General features: G+C 41.3%; 1 protein-coding gene across 7 annotated transcripts; it reads left to right on the top strand.

Moving 5' to 3' along the window:
* Window positions 1-12: 12 nt before the first annotated feature.
* ZBED11 (zinc finger BED-type containing 11) lies at window positions 13-14,196 on the top strand. 7 transcript variants are annotated; one of them, XR_015250573.1, is made up of 5 exons: window positions 53-147; window positions 9,034-9,977; window positions 11,379-11,563; window positions 13,481-13,603; window positions 13,972-14,196. XR_015250573.1 is itself a non-coding variant. In XM_086705406.1 (4 exons), exon 4 carries the CDS (start codon window positions 10,290-10,292, stop codon window positions 11,307-11,309), a length of 1,020 nt encoding a protein of 339 aa, XP_086561532.1. In that variant the 5' UTR covers window positions 29-147; window positions 9,034-9,369; window positions 9,834-9,977; window positions 10,228-10,289; the 3' UTR covers window positions 11,310-11,369. The 7 variants fall into 7 exon arrangements, 3 of the variants coding, with proteins under 3 accessions (XP_086561533.1, XP_086561531.1, XP_086561532.1); XM_086705406.1 differs by lacking the exons at window positions 11,379-11,563; window positions 13,481-13,603; window positions 13,972-14,196 and adding an exon at window positions 10,228-11,369 and having other exon boundaries at window positions 29-147; window positions 9,034-9,369; window positions 9,834-9,977; XR_015250575.1 differs by lacking the exon at window positions 11,379-11,563 and having other exon boundaries at window positions 9,034-9,369.
* Window positions 14,197-15,654: the final 1,458 nt, after the last annotated feature.

Genomic DNA, 15,654 nt, shown 5'->3' with positions numbered 1-15,654 from the left:
TTTGTTTTTTTTTCCCGGCTGGAAGTGAGATGTTTGTGAGTGGTGAGGTTAGGCCGGAACTGGTGTTGCGTAGGGAATGGGGGAGGGGGGACGAGCTGAACCGCCGCTCGTCGAGCGAAGCTGGAGGCTTGTGGCGCTGGGCTGGAGGTGAGAAGAAAGGCAGCCTCTGATAGGGATGGACCAGAGTCGGCTAACGGGAGATATCCCGGGTTTCATTGGGGGAGGTACCTTCTGCTTTCGCACACGGGACGAATTGAGGCCTCCCGGGGCGAGAGGGACAGCAATCCGGGGTCTGAGCGGAGCTATTCTAGGGTCGGTTGGAAGAGGCAAGCTGAAATTCTTAGAAGGCCTAGTTGGGCCCGAGAGGACTGGAGAGAAGTCAGGAATCCGCTGGAAAGAGCATAACATGTGAATATGCTTGAAGGTGATACCTGCAAGTTCCTACCCTTAGGATCTAGTGTCCTACCTAATGAGTGCATCGAGGCAATACGGTAAACGAGAGTACAAGAGACAGAAGGTAATTTTAGATTACGGGTTATGAGACAGATCTGCAGTGTTTTCAGGAGGGAATCAAGCCTTACATATCCTTTACAAATGTAGACTATTTTATACAGACAAAAGTATAAATCATACATTGTGTACTCGCCACCTAACTGCAGAAATAAATTACATAAATTCCTTGATAATATAAATCGAAGTCCTTTGACCCACGCAGTCTCATTCTGTTCCCTCTTGCCCAAGGTAACCACTCTCCCAAGCGCTTTTATGCTTTAATTTTAACAATATATATAGTAATGTTTTGCATAATTTAACAATCAGCAGTGTATATATCCTTTTGTAGCTTGCTTGTTAACTTATGTTTTTAAGATTTACCAGTGTAACGTAACTCTGGTTCATTCATTGTAGCAGCTGAACAGGTATTCCCTTATATTAATTTTTCAGTATTTATCCTTTTTTTTCTTTTTTGCTTTGTATGCCCAGTGCCCGATACATTGTAAGTTCCTAAATATTAGTTAAGTGAATGAATGCTGTAGCATTTGAGCTAAATCATTTAAAGAATGAATAGGATCTCAAATGACTTAAGAATATTCCATACAAACAGAATACTAGTCAAAAGCAGAATCGTGGAAGTGCATGACAAATTTCAAGAACTTTGGTAGTCTTAGAGCTTAAAATATAGAATTGTATGAAGGATAAGATGAGGCTTAGATTTAAAGAAATTGTCCTGGGGAGAATGCACTAGCTCAGAACCATTAGAGGTTTTTGAATTGTGAGAAAACTGATCAAAACTAATTTTTGTGAGTGCCTGGCAATAAAAATAAATGAAAAGCTGTACTTTTATTTTTATTATTACTTTTTAAATGTTTGTTTTTGAGAGAGATGCAGAGCACAAGTGGGGGTAGGGCAGAGAGAGAGGGAGACACAGAATCTGAATCAGGCTCCGGGCTGCACAGAGCTGGACACCGGGCTCGAACTCGCTAACTGTGAGATCATGATGTGAGCCGAAGTTGGGCACTTAACCAACTGAGCCACCCAAGTGCCCCAAAAAGCTGTATTTTTAGAGGATAATATTCATAACACCATGGAGATATGTCTAAGATGTAAGAATTAGTGTCAGGGAATTAAAGATCACCTGTTCTGCTTACAGCAAGAATGATCATTGCATTAAACATATAAGACAATCATGCATACTTCCTTAAAATCCTGAAACGTTTTCCTAGACCATTCATTCATAGCACCACTTTCCTGAAGAACTGTTTCACACCTTCTGTCAAGCTTGCAACATTTTCTACTTCTGTGTTCCACCTAGTTGACACCATGCTGATACCTTGCATCCTGTTTCAGTTAAAAAAGGACTTACCCCCCTGGAGGCCTGGCAGGCTGAGTCAGAGAGCTGGAGACTCTTGATCTCCGAGGTCAGGAGTTTGAGCCCCACATTAGGGTAGACATTACTTAATAAAAAAATAAACTTAAAAAAAAAAGAGGAAGGGGTTTCCCAGGCTTTCATTACCACTTCTACCAGGTCTATACCCTAATACATTCCCTCTACTATTATTGTAGGTGAATTGTCTGATTTAGGAGAGGGAGTACGCTCTTTAAGAATGCTTTTTGAGGGTGCCTGGGTGGCTCAGTCTGTTGGGCATCAGCCTCTTGATTTTGGCTCAGGTCATGATCTCACTGTGGGTCCAGCCCTGTGTTGGGCTCTGTAATGGCAGTGTGGAGCCTGGTTGGGGTTCTCTCTGCCCTTCCTCCCTCCTGTGAGCATGCTCTCTGAAAAATAAACTTAAAAAAAATACTTAAAAAAAATATTTTTTAATGTTTATTTTTTTGAGAGAGAGCGAGAGACAGAGCTCGAGAGGGGAAGGGCAGAGAGAGACACAGAATCCGAAGCAGGCTCCAGGCTCTGAGCTGTCAGCACAGAGCCCGACGTGGGGCTCGAACTCACGGACCATGAGATCATGACCTGAGCCAAAGTCGGACGCTTAACCGACTGAGCCACCCAGGCACCCCCCCGCCAAAGAAATACTTTTTTAAATTTTTTTTTTTTTCATCGTTTATTTATTTTTGGGACAGAGAGAGACAGAGCATGAACGGGGGAGGGGCAGAGAGAGAGGGAGACACAGAATCGGAAACAGGCTCCAGGCTCTGAGCCATCAGCCCAGAGCCCGACGCGGGGCTCAAACTCACGGACCGCGAGATCGTGACCTGGCTGAAGTCGGACGCTTAACCGACTGCGCCACCCAGGCGCCCCAAGAAATACTTTTTTAATTCAACAGTCTGAAGCATAGCCAATTATAAACTCCTGAGAGGATTGGGTTGAAATAGGAGTAATAAAAATATTTTAAAAAACAATGCTTAAATGACAGTTGGTTTTGTCTAAAAGAATAGTAATTCAAACTTATAAGTGAGATACTAGTATTTTACGTGAGTTATTTTTAGGTAGATTTAGGTGCTAAGCTTTATAAACTAAATCTAAACATAGTTTACATGTATCTTTGTATAAGACCCTTCTTTCTGCTACTTAACATTATAAGCAGTTTATTGTAAAATAGGGTATCTTTGATTATCCCATTTTAAAGAATATGTTTTACTAGCCTTTGTCTTACCTGTTACCAAATTGTTCAAATATAGTTTGGTAATTTATTTTTCACTGACTGGTAAAAATAGTGTCATTCATTCTCTCGTTTATTTCAAATACATTTACTGAGTACCTACCATATGACAAACACATTCTAGGAACAGGTAGGTAAGATTCATTTGTGCAAAATCAGTAACCTGAAACTATATCACATAACTATGTTAGTGCATCTTGGTATATAAGGAAACTTCCCGTACAACTAGTTGGTCAACTTAATTGAAATTCTGTCCTAAAGGATGGCTACGCTATATGCACATCTGATTAAATAGCATTATTGCTCGGAAATGACAATGGTCAACCTCGATATGTCTATCTTAAGCATCAGTGCACACGTTTATGATCTTTTAAGTTTTGGCCATGAAGGGATCTGTCCCAGCAGAGCCCATTTGGGCTGTAGAATTACACTGATGTACTTGCCCATGTTATGTATGGTATGTGTATGCTCTGATGTACATTGACTCCTAATTACGAATATGTCTCTTCAAATTAAAATTCCCCAACTTATGGTTAGACCAAAAACAGGTTTGAGCCTATCCCCCAAAACTCCTATGACTTCCCATTAAGAGAAGTTAAACAAAAGGAGGGCAGACAAAAGACTTTGTAGCACATTTAGCCCCTTTTTTCTTTAGCTGTATAAGGTAAATATCTATAAAATACCCGGGGGAACATGGCATATTTTATCCTTAAAATTGTAATGGCTTGTGGAGCATCTGGCTGTCTCAGTTGGGAGAACATGCTATGCTTCATCTTGGGATTTAAAGTTCAAGCCCCATGTTGGGTGTAGAGATTACTTAAAAATAAAATCTTTAAAAACAACAACAACAACAACAACAAAAACCGCTAGTGATTTGAGATTTCTTGGAGGGAAAGAAGTATTAAAAACAAGAAAGCATCCTTACTGGAACTTTTAACTGAGAGGAAGAGTCAATAATTGTTCTCTTTCACCTTTTAAGGGCAGCTATGTATCTAAGTCAGATTGCTTTTAAGGCTACCGTGATTTCCCTCCAACTCTTCTTATTCATTAAAAAGAAATCTAGATGCAGTTGATTTTCCAACAATTTAGTTCTGGTTTAAACATCGATGATATACACCGTGCTCTGACATCCAAGAGAAATAAACTCTCTAGTCCTTACCAACCTATCTTGGAAGACAGGACATAAGAAAAGCTCTGCCTTTTTCAGACCATGGTGAAATATTTGGAACATGCCATTTTTTTTTTTTTAACGTTTATTTTTATTTTTTTGGGACAGAGAGAGACAGAGCATGAACGGGGGAGGGGCAGAGAGAGAGGGAGACACAGAATCAGAAACAGGCTCCAGGCTCTGAGCCATCAGCCCAGAGCCTGACGCAGGGCTCGAACTCACAGACCGCGAGATCGTGACCTGGCTGAAGTCAGACGCTTAACCGACTGCGCCACCCAGGCGCCCCTAAACATGCCATTTTTCAAGGAAACCTCTAACCAAGATTAAGTCAAGGCATCTACCAGTCCCCGAATTCTCTCCCAGATGCACATCTTTTTAAGTATGGTCTGGTACTGTATACAGTAGATTTCTAGTTACTTAGGCTACTTAGCCATCGTTAAAGCATTTATAATAACTAGCCAAGTTGATATTTCCAAGCCCCTCCTAAGGCAACCAACATCTAAAATTGCCACCACTCTAATAAACCCTGACCTCTGTCCCTATCTGTAGGTCTTCCTGAGGGCACCAACCCTTTATATTACTATAAACAGAAAACTATGCCAAGAGAGTGCTAGCCTAGAGACAAGGTGATGCATTTTGTGCTGTTGCGTATTACAACTTCATCCTACTCCTACAACAACCCCCGTTTCCTCAGTGGCCTCTCCTGCCACTTCCCTGGCACCTTCCTGAAGCTGCATTCCAGCATTGCTCCAGGGTGCCTATTAAAGCTTTTCGTAAAGTTTCAGCCCTTAAATTCAAGATTTGACATTTGTCCAATGCTAAACTGACCAAACAGGACAGATTTCTCTTGACCAGCTCTTCACATCCCTGTTTCTCACTGAATTATGCCACATGGTGTGACCCATCTCACAGCCATCTTTACTCCTGCCTGTACCTCCAGATCTGTACCCTTCAGTTCTAACTTGCTTCTGTTTTCTGACGTTTCATATCAGAGACCAACAAGGCACCTGAGTAGCATGCTAGGCCGTTATGACTCATGAGATCCTTGAGTAGTCCCTTTGGCATTTGAAGTCGAAGAAGAAGAATCAACAACTACGCTTTGTCTATAATGTGTAATCTGTGTCCACAATTATGGTATGCTCCAGCAACAAAAAGATACACAGCCTTTGCTGATATCCTCATTTAAAACGCACCCATATGTACAGTCCAGCAGATTCCTTTGTATTTACCCACAGGAGTTGAAAAGTTATGTTCACACAAAAATCTGCAACTGATGTTTATAGCTGCTTTTTTGATAATTGCCAAAATTTAGGGATGCCTAGGTGGCTCAGGCAGGTAAGCGTCCAACTTTGGCTTGGGTCACGATCTCACCATTCATGAGTTCGAATCCCATGTCAGGCTTCACGCAGGCAGTGCGGAGCCTGCTTGGGATTCTGGCTCTCTCCTCTCTCTGTCGGCCCCTCCCCCACTTGTACATTCTCTCTCAAAATAAACAAATAAACTTAAAAAAAATTGCCAAACCTTGGAAGCAACCAAGAAGTCTTTCAGTAGGTGCATGGATAAATAAACTTTTATATCCAGACAATGGAATATTATTCTGTGGTAAAAAGAGATGAACCATCAAGCCATGAAAAGGCATTAAGGAACCTTAAATATGTATTACTAAGTGAAAGAGGCCAATGTAAAAATGCTTCATACTGTAAATTCCAGTTTATGACATTCTAGAAAAGGTAAAACTGGAGACATTAAAAAAAAAAAAAATCAGTGATTACCAGGGATTGGAGGGAGGTAGAGATGAATAGGCAGAACATAGGATTTTTAGAGCAGTGAACATATTCTGATATCATAGCGATGGATACATGTCATACATTTGTCAATTATTGTCAAACTATTGTTAATAGTAAAGTCATATAGGTATAATTAATGAAGTCTCACAGAAGAATATCACCAAGACTATAGCCTTTTCTTTATAGACTTTCCTGACATCTTTTTTGCTCAAATTTACCGTTCTCTGTGATGCCTCTTTCCAAGCTGGCTTTATAGTTGAAAGGGTAGGTCCCCACATAAATATAACAGCAATAGGCTGATGAATATTGATGGCATATAAATAATGTATGGCTCATTTTTTAAAAAAAATTTTTAATGTTTATTTTTGAGAGAGACAGAGACAGAATGTGAGTGGGTTAGGGGCAGAGAGAGAGGGAGACACAGAATCCAAAACAGGCTCCAGGCTCTGAGCCGTCAGCACAGAACCCGATGCAGGCTCGAACTCGTGAGCCACGAGATCGTGACCTGAGCCGAAGTCCGACGCTTAACCGACTGAGCCACCCAGGCGCCCCTGTATGCTCAGTTTTGAGAGCTGCTTGATATTCCTTATACCCATACTTTGCTTGTGTCCTAGTATACAAGTCTACTCAACTCTTTCACTCAGGTGAGGAATTGGTGGTAGTTAGAAAGGAAAATACTTACTGTGTCCCCCTAATCAGGGGATTCTAATATTCCTCTCAGGTGAGTGGGGGAAATGTGCTCACCAGACAAATAATAAGTAATCTTAAGATGATGTGTATTTCAGCTTTAACACTATGACTTCCTGGAAGAACTCAAGGAATGCAGGATTTATACTAAAAAATAACAGGCCTTATGGGGACAACGGGGTTAGCACCAAACTATATGACTGTAATTAGAGCAATAACAAAAATGATTCAAAACCTCTTCAGGATTTATTTTAATCAGGCATGATAAGACACACAGACACAGAAATGTCACACAGTAGGAAGTTTTTATACTCCCAGATCCCTAGAGGCAGGGCATAGAGCATGCCAAGCCATGCAAGGGGCCACAGGGGGAAACAGGAGGTTTCAGGAGGCAGAGGGAGCAGAAGGGAAACTGCAGAAAAGCCTGTATTGGGGAAAAGCCTGGGTATTTTCTAGGACAGAACCAGTGAGGCAGGATGAGCTGGCTAAGCAGGTTTAAAATTGGGTTTTTGATTGATTTCAACAGGCTCTAGCGCATAGGGACTGTTCCTAGTTGTCAGATACCTGGCTCTGAGATGACTGGGGCGGAGGGGAACATTGCCTGAGTTTAAGAGCCTGATTGGGGTGGGGTGGGGTGTGTGTGCAGGTGGGGTGGGCTCTAGAAGGGTGAGTTTGCATATGAAAGTTGTGTTAACTGGTTGAGCCGGTTGCTATCTGTTGAGTTGTTTGCCATCTCTAGAGTAGTTTTGGGGGATGCCCAGTCCCTCTCTGATTCGTGAGAACCCGGATGCCAGAGTGCATCAAGAATACAGATAATAAGAAAATATTAATGCAAATGATTCTAATAACAGTTATTCACGCTGTAAAATGTTGAATTTTTTTTTTTATTTACTTATTTTGAGAGAGAGCGTGTGAGTGGAGGAGGGCTAGAGAGGGGGAGAGAGAGAATCCCAAGCAGGCTCCACACTGTCAGCACTGAACCAGATGTGGGGTTCAGACTCACAAACCGTGAGATAATGACCTGATCCGAAAGCAAGAGTTGGACACTTAACCGACTGAGCCACCCAGGTGCCCTTAAGTTGTTGAATTTCTAGTAAACACTACAGTAAGTATAAGGCTTTACCTCCCTTCCCATAGAAACGCGGAACAACTTGATGGACCGCTATGTAAGAAAGTGCTGTGTATGATACTAAGACCCAAATAACACCAAGGTCAAAGGGCAGTGCAGTGAGCACAGGTTTCCCCTTTGAAAATAGGGCATTCCTGTGAAATCCCCTGCTTTCAGAAAGTTGGTGTGAGGCCACTTTGCTTTTACCAAAGACCTACGTTAGTATGGTAACGGCTCTTTGCACAAAAGTGAAAATCCTCTTTGGATTTCTTTCAGTTAGCAAAAACAGGTATCAATGTAGGTCTGCCCTAGAAGTGAAATGGCATAACACAACCTTTTAGAAAGTGGGGGATACCTGTGCTTCTATGATGGACATACCCAAACTGAACTGGGAGGAAGTCCTAAAGTGGCAGATGAACCATGGGCCTCCATGGCTCGCTGTATTCTGCTTTATTAAGTGTACTTTGCAGTTTCTGATGCCAACTTCCAGGTTTTACAGACATCATTTTTTCTTTTTTTATTAAAAAATTTTTTTAGGGGTGCCTGGGTGGCTCAGTTGGTTAAGCGTCTGACTTCAGCTCAGGTCATGATCTCACAGTCCGTGAGTTCGAGCCCCACGTCGGGCTCTGTGCTGACAGCTCAGAGCTTGCAGCCTGCTTTGGATTCTGTCTCCCTCTCTCTCTGCCCCTCCCCTGCTCATACTGTGTCTCTCTCTGTCTCAAAAATAAATAAAAACATTAAATAAAAATTTTTTTTAAATGCTTAATTTACTTTTGAGAGAAAGAGAGACAGAGACAGGCGTGAACAGGGGAGGGGCAGAGAGAGAGAGAGAGACAGAATCCGAAGCAGGCTCCAGGCTCTGAGCTGTCAACACAGAGCCGGACGCAGGGCTCGAACTCACGGACTGTGAGATCATGACCTGAGCTGAAGTTGGACGCTTCACTGAGCCACCCAGGCACCCCTGACATCATTGTTTCTATTTACCAATCTTGGTTTAGGTCATTTGCCTTACAGAAATAGACCTAAGCTGATATGACATAGTGATGAGAAGAGCTTTAGGCCTTTTGCTTCAGGACCCATGATCTTGGATATCCTGAAGGTTGCCATAGCTGGCAATAATAACCTCTGTATTCTAAAGTTTTAATGTCATCTCTCTGCTCTTATTCCCAGGCCAAGGATGCAGTCCAAGAAAGTTCTAAAAATATATCATCAGGTCCAACTTGGTAGTTGACCTAGCCATGGAAAGCCTCATTGGATCCTCACTGGGTCAGACCATAACTGGCATTCTTAAAAACTCTTCCCATCATAAAGTATCAAGAAGGAAAATGTAGGATATATACCTACCACTTCAAGAAAGCTCCTGTACCAGCCAACAGACTAACAGATTAGCTAGCTGCTTTGATCGTCAAGCAGATGTACTCAAGCTCAGCACAGCACAGGAAAAATCTCTCTGAACATTTTTCACATTCTGTGTGTGACCTATTAGCAGGTCATGAAATCAGTTCTGTAAGTCACAGTGAAAGTTTTTTTAAAACAGTAAAATATATCAAGTGTTTTGTGTGATTCCTCTGCCAGAATTATGCTACCAGGAATACTAAGGTCAATTTCAAGATCTGAAAAGAAAATTAACTAATGGAGGGCATATAATGAACAGAATGTATACTGGCTAAGAAATGGCTTTTCAAGCATTTGTCCACTGGTGTCTTGTTTCGTTTTCATAATAATAAAGTTGGTGAGCAGTCTAGTTTATGTTCCCGTGACTTACAACTAGATGTGAAGTCTGAGATGTTCAACTGAGATGCATTTGCAAACTATATTTTTTGGGAAAGATGTTATCTAGGCTATATATATATATACATATATATATATATATGTATACATATATATTTATATATACACAATTTTTTTGGTGGCATTTAAAACATTTTAATTAGCATTACTTTTAAAATGGATCCTATCGTTTTTAAAAGAAAGAGGAAAAATGAAGTGAAATGTGCAGACACTTGTTCAAGTTCAGCTGCTGCACCTGGAAATGTGAATAGTGACCATGTTGAGAGAAATACTGTAATCTGCAAACTTCAACCTCGTTTGAGCCACATTTCAAAAAGAAAAAGGTAAGTGCAAGACGTTATAATGAAGATTATTTAAAATACGGTTTTATCAAATGTGAAAAACCCTTTGAAAATGACAGACCTCAGTGTGTTATTTGTAATAATATTCTTGCAAATGAGAGCTTAAAACCTTCTAAATTAAAAAGGCACTTAGAAACTCAGCATGCTGAACTTACTGATAAGCCTCTTGAGTATTTTCAAAGAAAGAAAAAGGATGTAAAGTTGTCTACACGATTTCTTGGTTGTCCTACAGCTGTTAGCGAGAAAGCCTTATTATCGTCGTATTTGGTTGCATATCGAGTGGCGAAAGAGAAAATGGCTCACACGGCTGCTGAAAAAATAATTCTTCCAGCGTGTTTGGATATGGTGCTTACAATTTTTGATGACAAATCGGCTGATAAATTAAAAACGATATCTAGTGATGACATAATATCTCTTCGAATGTGCACTATTGCGGAACACTTAGAAACAATGCTTCTTACCCGGTTGCAGACTGGTATAGACTTTGCGATCCAGCTCGGTGACAGCACCGACCTGGGGAGCGGCACGACACTCTTAGTTTATGTCAGATACGCGTGGCAAGAAGATTTCATGGAGGATTTTTTGTGTTGTTTAAATATAACCTCACACCTAAGCGGGTTAGATATTTTTACAGAATTAGAAAAGTGCATTGTTGGCCGATATAAATTAAACTGGAAGAACTGCAAAGGGATTACAAGTGACGGAGCAGCAAGCAAAACCGGAAGACACAGCGGAGTAATTAAACAATTGCTAGAAGTGACTAATAATGGCGCCGTGTGGAATCACTGTTTTATACATCGTGAAGCTTTAGCATCCAGAGAAATCCCACAGAATCTCTTGGAAGTACTGAAAAACGCAGTGAAAGTTGTTAACTTCATTAAAGGAAGTCCGCTAAATAACCAGCTTCTTGAAACATTTTGTTCAGAGATTGGAGCTAATCGTACCCACTTACTTTACCATACCAAAGTTCGTTGGTTGTCTCATGGCAAAATACTAAGCAGGGTTTACGAACTCAGGAACGAGATCCACCTTTTTCTTACTGAAAAAAAATCTCATTTGGCAAGTATTTTGGAAGATGACATTTGGGTGATGAAATTGGCATATTTAACAGATATTTTTGGCATTCTTCACGAACTGAGTTTAAAACTACAGGGGGAAAATAGCAATATATTCCAACAGGTCGAACGCATCCAGGGATTCCAAAAGACACTATTGTTATGGCAAGCGAGACTTAAAAGCAGCCGTCCGAGCTATGACATGTTTCCAAGATTTTTGCAACATATCGAAGAGAACGTTTTAGTGAAAACCTTTTGAAAGAAATAAAATTAGAGATATTGGTGCATCTCACTTCTCTGTCTCAAACTTTTAACCATTTCTTTCCAGAAGAGAAGTTTGAAACGTTAAGAGAAAACAGCTGGGTGAAAGATCCCTTTGCTTTTCGAAACCCAGAATCGGTAATTGAGTTAAACTTGGTGCCTGAAGAAGAGAGTGAATTACTGCAGCTCAGTTCCTCATATACATTGAAGACTGACTACGAAGCATTAACAGTATCGGCATTTTGGATTAAGGTAAAGGAAGACTTCCCTCTGCTAAGCAGAAAGAGTGTCCCGCTTCTGTTACCATTCACAACAACCAGTTTGTGCGAGCGTGGGTTTTCAGTCCTGACCCAGTTAAAAGCAAAGGAAAGAAACGGGTTGAAAGGTGCAGCAGATATGCGGGTGGCACTGTCCTCCTGTGTTCCCGACTGGAGTGAACTTCTCAGCAGGCAAGCACACCCGTCACCTTAAGTGAATCTTCCCTGATTTGTGTTCTTGTGTTTCTTATTTTGTGACATTTTTCTATGCTGAATTCAGATGCTAACATAGCATTGTATGTGGTAACTTGGTTTTTATTTTTGGCATATTTAAATATTAATGAAATCATAATGTAACTTTCCATTCTTTGACCAAAACTTTAATGAGCTTCTGTTAGAGGCCAGGAAGTTTTCTAGAGACATTTGGGATGCAAAATGAAGAAAGCAAAGATCATTCTGTAGCGGAACTTCATGGAACTGGCAGGGAGAGAGACAGACAGACCATAAATAACCCTTAAAATATTTTAAAGGTAATAAGTGCTATAGAAACAGCAATAAGAAAGAAGGCTCGGGAACTGTTATATGGGCACCAAATCATGAAGGGCTCTGTAGACCATCAAAGGGCCTCTGGGTTTTTGTCTGAAATGGAGAGCAGTTGAAGGATTATGCAGAGGAAAGATGTGATGTGAATTAGGTTTTAAAAGATTGACTCCATAGGTGCCCAGCTGGCTCAGTCAATAGAGCATGTGCCTCTTTTTTTAAATTTTATTTTATTTTTAATATTTATTTATTTTTGAGACAATGCGAGAGACAGAGTGCAATCAGTGGAGGGATGGACAGAGGGAGACACAGAATCTGAAGTGGGCTCCAGGCTCTGAGCTGTCAGCCCAGAGCCCGACCGACGCGGGGCTCAAACTCACAAACTGTGAGATCGTGACCTGAGCTGGAGTTGGACGCGTAATCAATGGGAGCCACTCAGACGCCCCTAGAGCATGTGCCTCTTGATCTTGGGGTTGTGAGTTTGTGCCCCACATTGGGTGTAGAGATTACTTAAAAGAATAAAATAAGATGAAATAAATAGAAGACTCTGGCTGACATTTTGAGAATAAATGGAATTCAACGTTAACTTCCCTAAAGAGGATTTTCCTAACCCACCTTAGTTTTTGTTCCATTATTCCCTTTGTTTCTTTTCTTGGTAGTGTATCATTTGTAATATTTTTATTTATTTGCTAACTGATTCTGTCAATCTGCTACCCTGGAATGAGTGCTTCATAGGAGCAGAATTCATGTCCATTTTGTATGATACACAGTAAGTGGGGATGTAATGTACATCTAATTAACAAATAGTGATCTCTAACATCTGTAACTTGAGGTTGTATTCTCAGGAATAATTATTAAATGTGTGGCAAAGTCTCTTTTACATTTTTAAAAAAACTGATTTATTTTTGAGGGAAAGAGACAATGTGCGAGCATGGGAGGGACAGAGAGAGGGGGACAGAAGCATGCTCTACATGGACAGCAGCGAGTCCAATGTGGGGCTTGAACTCCCCAACCTTGAGATCATGACCTGAGCTGAAGTCCGATGCTTAACTGACTGAATCACCCAGGTGCCCCCCCCCCCATTTTTTTTTTTTTTTTAACATTTTAAAATCTGATTTGGTCAGATAATCTCTATAAGCATTCCAAAATGGCATTGATTGATATGGCTTCCTCACATTGTTGCTGATAATTGAGCAACTTAAATTGCTTAATATGTGTTCCTCAAATTAATTTCAACTTCTGCCTTTATATAGTCACTGATTCCAGTGGGTGGTGTTGCTCTTGGCAAGGGCTCTCTCTAAAATTGTAAAGGTGAGCAATTCCTTTCCATCAGCTACCATGCTTAGCATTCTTGTAATATTTGTGTTTTCAGATTTTGTCTTCTATCAAAGGTGATTTTTTTTACTTGCCTTTTTGGGACTCGAAATAAAGTGTTGGAATACAGTTCCCCAGGAATATCTCACATGTCTGCTCAGCGTGGATTCTCTGAATGAAGGTATTTGCATCCACATTAAGAATGCTTGTCGGGGCGCCTGGGTGGTGCAGTCAGTTGAGCGTCCGACTTCAGCCAGGTCACAATCTCGCGGTCCGTGAGTTCGAGCCCCGCGTCGGGCTCTGGGCTGATGGCTCAGAGCCTGGAGCCTGTTTCCGATTCTGTGTCTCCCTCTCTCTCTGCCCCTCCCCCATTCATGCTCTGTCTCTCTCTGTCCCCAAAAATAAATAAAAAAAGTTGAAAAAAAAATTAAAAAAAAAAAAAGAATGTTTGTAAAGGGAGACAGTTGAGGATCATGAAGCTAGAGACATACCAGGGAAGTAAAGATAAAACCTTCTTTCCCTCCCCTGAGTTGTTTGCTTGCATTCCAGAGTAATGGATAATCTCCCTGGAGACGAGGATGGGAAGATATACCAGCAACCCCACAAAACCCTAGAGTCTAATGTCATGCAACCCACTGCATGATGGAGAGGTGACATCTGATCCTTACCATGTCACGCTGTGGGAGTTGGGGTATGGGGAGCTAACAAACAAAACTGATGTGTCTGCTTCTTTTTTTTTTTTGGCTGTGAGTAATAAATTGTTTCTGACTCAAAGATCGTGTGTCTTTTTGTCGGTATATGACACTCTGCCGGATCCCTTTGTGCAAGGCACACATTCAAGGTTTCGGGTATTAGGATCTGGACATCTGTTGGGTGGTGAAGGGGGGACTCAGCCTATCACAGTCCACTCTTACCAAAGACTCATACGCATCTTGCATGAGAAAGATACTCACCCATCTTGAATGTGACCAGAAGTCTCAGCCCATTACATCAGCTCAAGTCCAAAACCTCGTCTAAGTCTCACTGGCTCAAAGGCTCAAGTCTTCCACCTAAATCACCTAGGTTAGGTGTGGGTACAGTATCTGGGTATAATCTATCCTGAGGCAAAATCTTGCATCTGTGACCTATCTGTGACCTGTGAAATTAGAAACCAGTTCTGTGCTTCAAAATACCCAGACTGTTCTAGGGTAATAGTCACAACCCGTTCCCATTCAAAAAGGGAGAAAAACATTAAATTCTGGTTCCTTTTTGTAACAGTTCCCTCCTTTTTATCTCTTTTACATTTTACTAAAAGCCACAAAAAAACCCAGGACATACCTCCAATACTTGGCTTGGAAATCTCACATAAAATCCAAGTTCGTTGCTCTCAAGTCCTGTTTTCTATATAATTATAGGACATAATCCATCCTAAACTTCCCCTTTCTATCATTCTATAACAGAACCCCAAAAAACCCAAAAACTGCTGGCGAGGTGCTTCTGAGCCCTCACAGCAGTGCTTTTAACATCCAATTATGCTACAGTTTGTTTACAACGACTTAGGTATTCTTTTTTTTCTTTTTCTTTTTTAAGTAGGCTTCACGTCCAGCAGGGAGCCCAACATGGGGCTTGAACTCATGACTCTGAGATCAAGACCTGAACTGAGATTCAGAGTAGGATGCTTGGGGCGCCTGAGTGGCTCAGTCGGTTGAGCGTCCGACTTCAGCTCAGGTCATGATCTCAGGGTCCATGGGTGTGAGCCCCATGCGTCAGGCTCTGTGCTGGCAGCTCAGAGCCCAGAGCCTGCTTCGGATTCTGTGTCTCCCTCTCTCTCTCTGCCCCTCCCCCACTCACGCTCTATCAAAAAATGAATAAATGTTAAAAAAAATTAAAAAAAAAAAGAGTAGGATGCTTAACCTACTGAGCCACCAAGGCACCCCAATGATACAGGTATTCTTTAAGACCATACAGGTTTGGGGTGCCTGGATGGCTCCGTTGATTTCAGCTCCGGTCATGATCTCGTGGGGCTAGACGCTGACAGCATGGAGCCTGTTTGGGATCCTCTCTCCTTCTCTCTGCCTGTCCCCCAGTCACTCTCTCTCTCTTTCAAAATAAATAAATAAACTTAAAAAAAAGGATGATATAGGTTTTCTCTACCATGCTCTTCACTCCTGAGACCTCAGAGACCTGAGTCTTTGACACCCGTATTTCTTTTTTTTTTTTTTTTAAATTTTTTTTTTCAACGTTTTTTATTTA

The sequence above is a fragment of the Puma concolor genome, chromosome B1 (genome assembly GCF_028749965.1).
Source record: "Puma concolor isolate L17-30 chromosome B1, mPumCon1.1.hap2, whole genome shotgun sequence".
NCBI classification, from domain to species: domain Eukaryota; kingdom Metazoa; phylum Chordata; class Mammalia; order Carnivora; family Felidae; genus Puma; species Puma concolor.
This window is presented reverse-complemented; position numbering and strand designations above follow the sequence as displayed.

What these genes read in the sequence shown, in the direction of transcription:
- ZBED11 (XM_086705407.1), top strand. Translation starts at nt 10,290, where the DNA reads ATGGCTCACACGGCTGCTGAAAAAATAATTCTTCCAGCGTGTTTGGAT.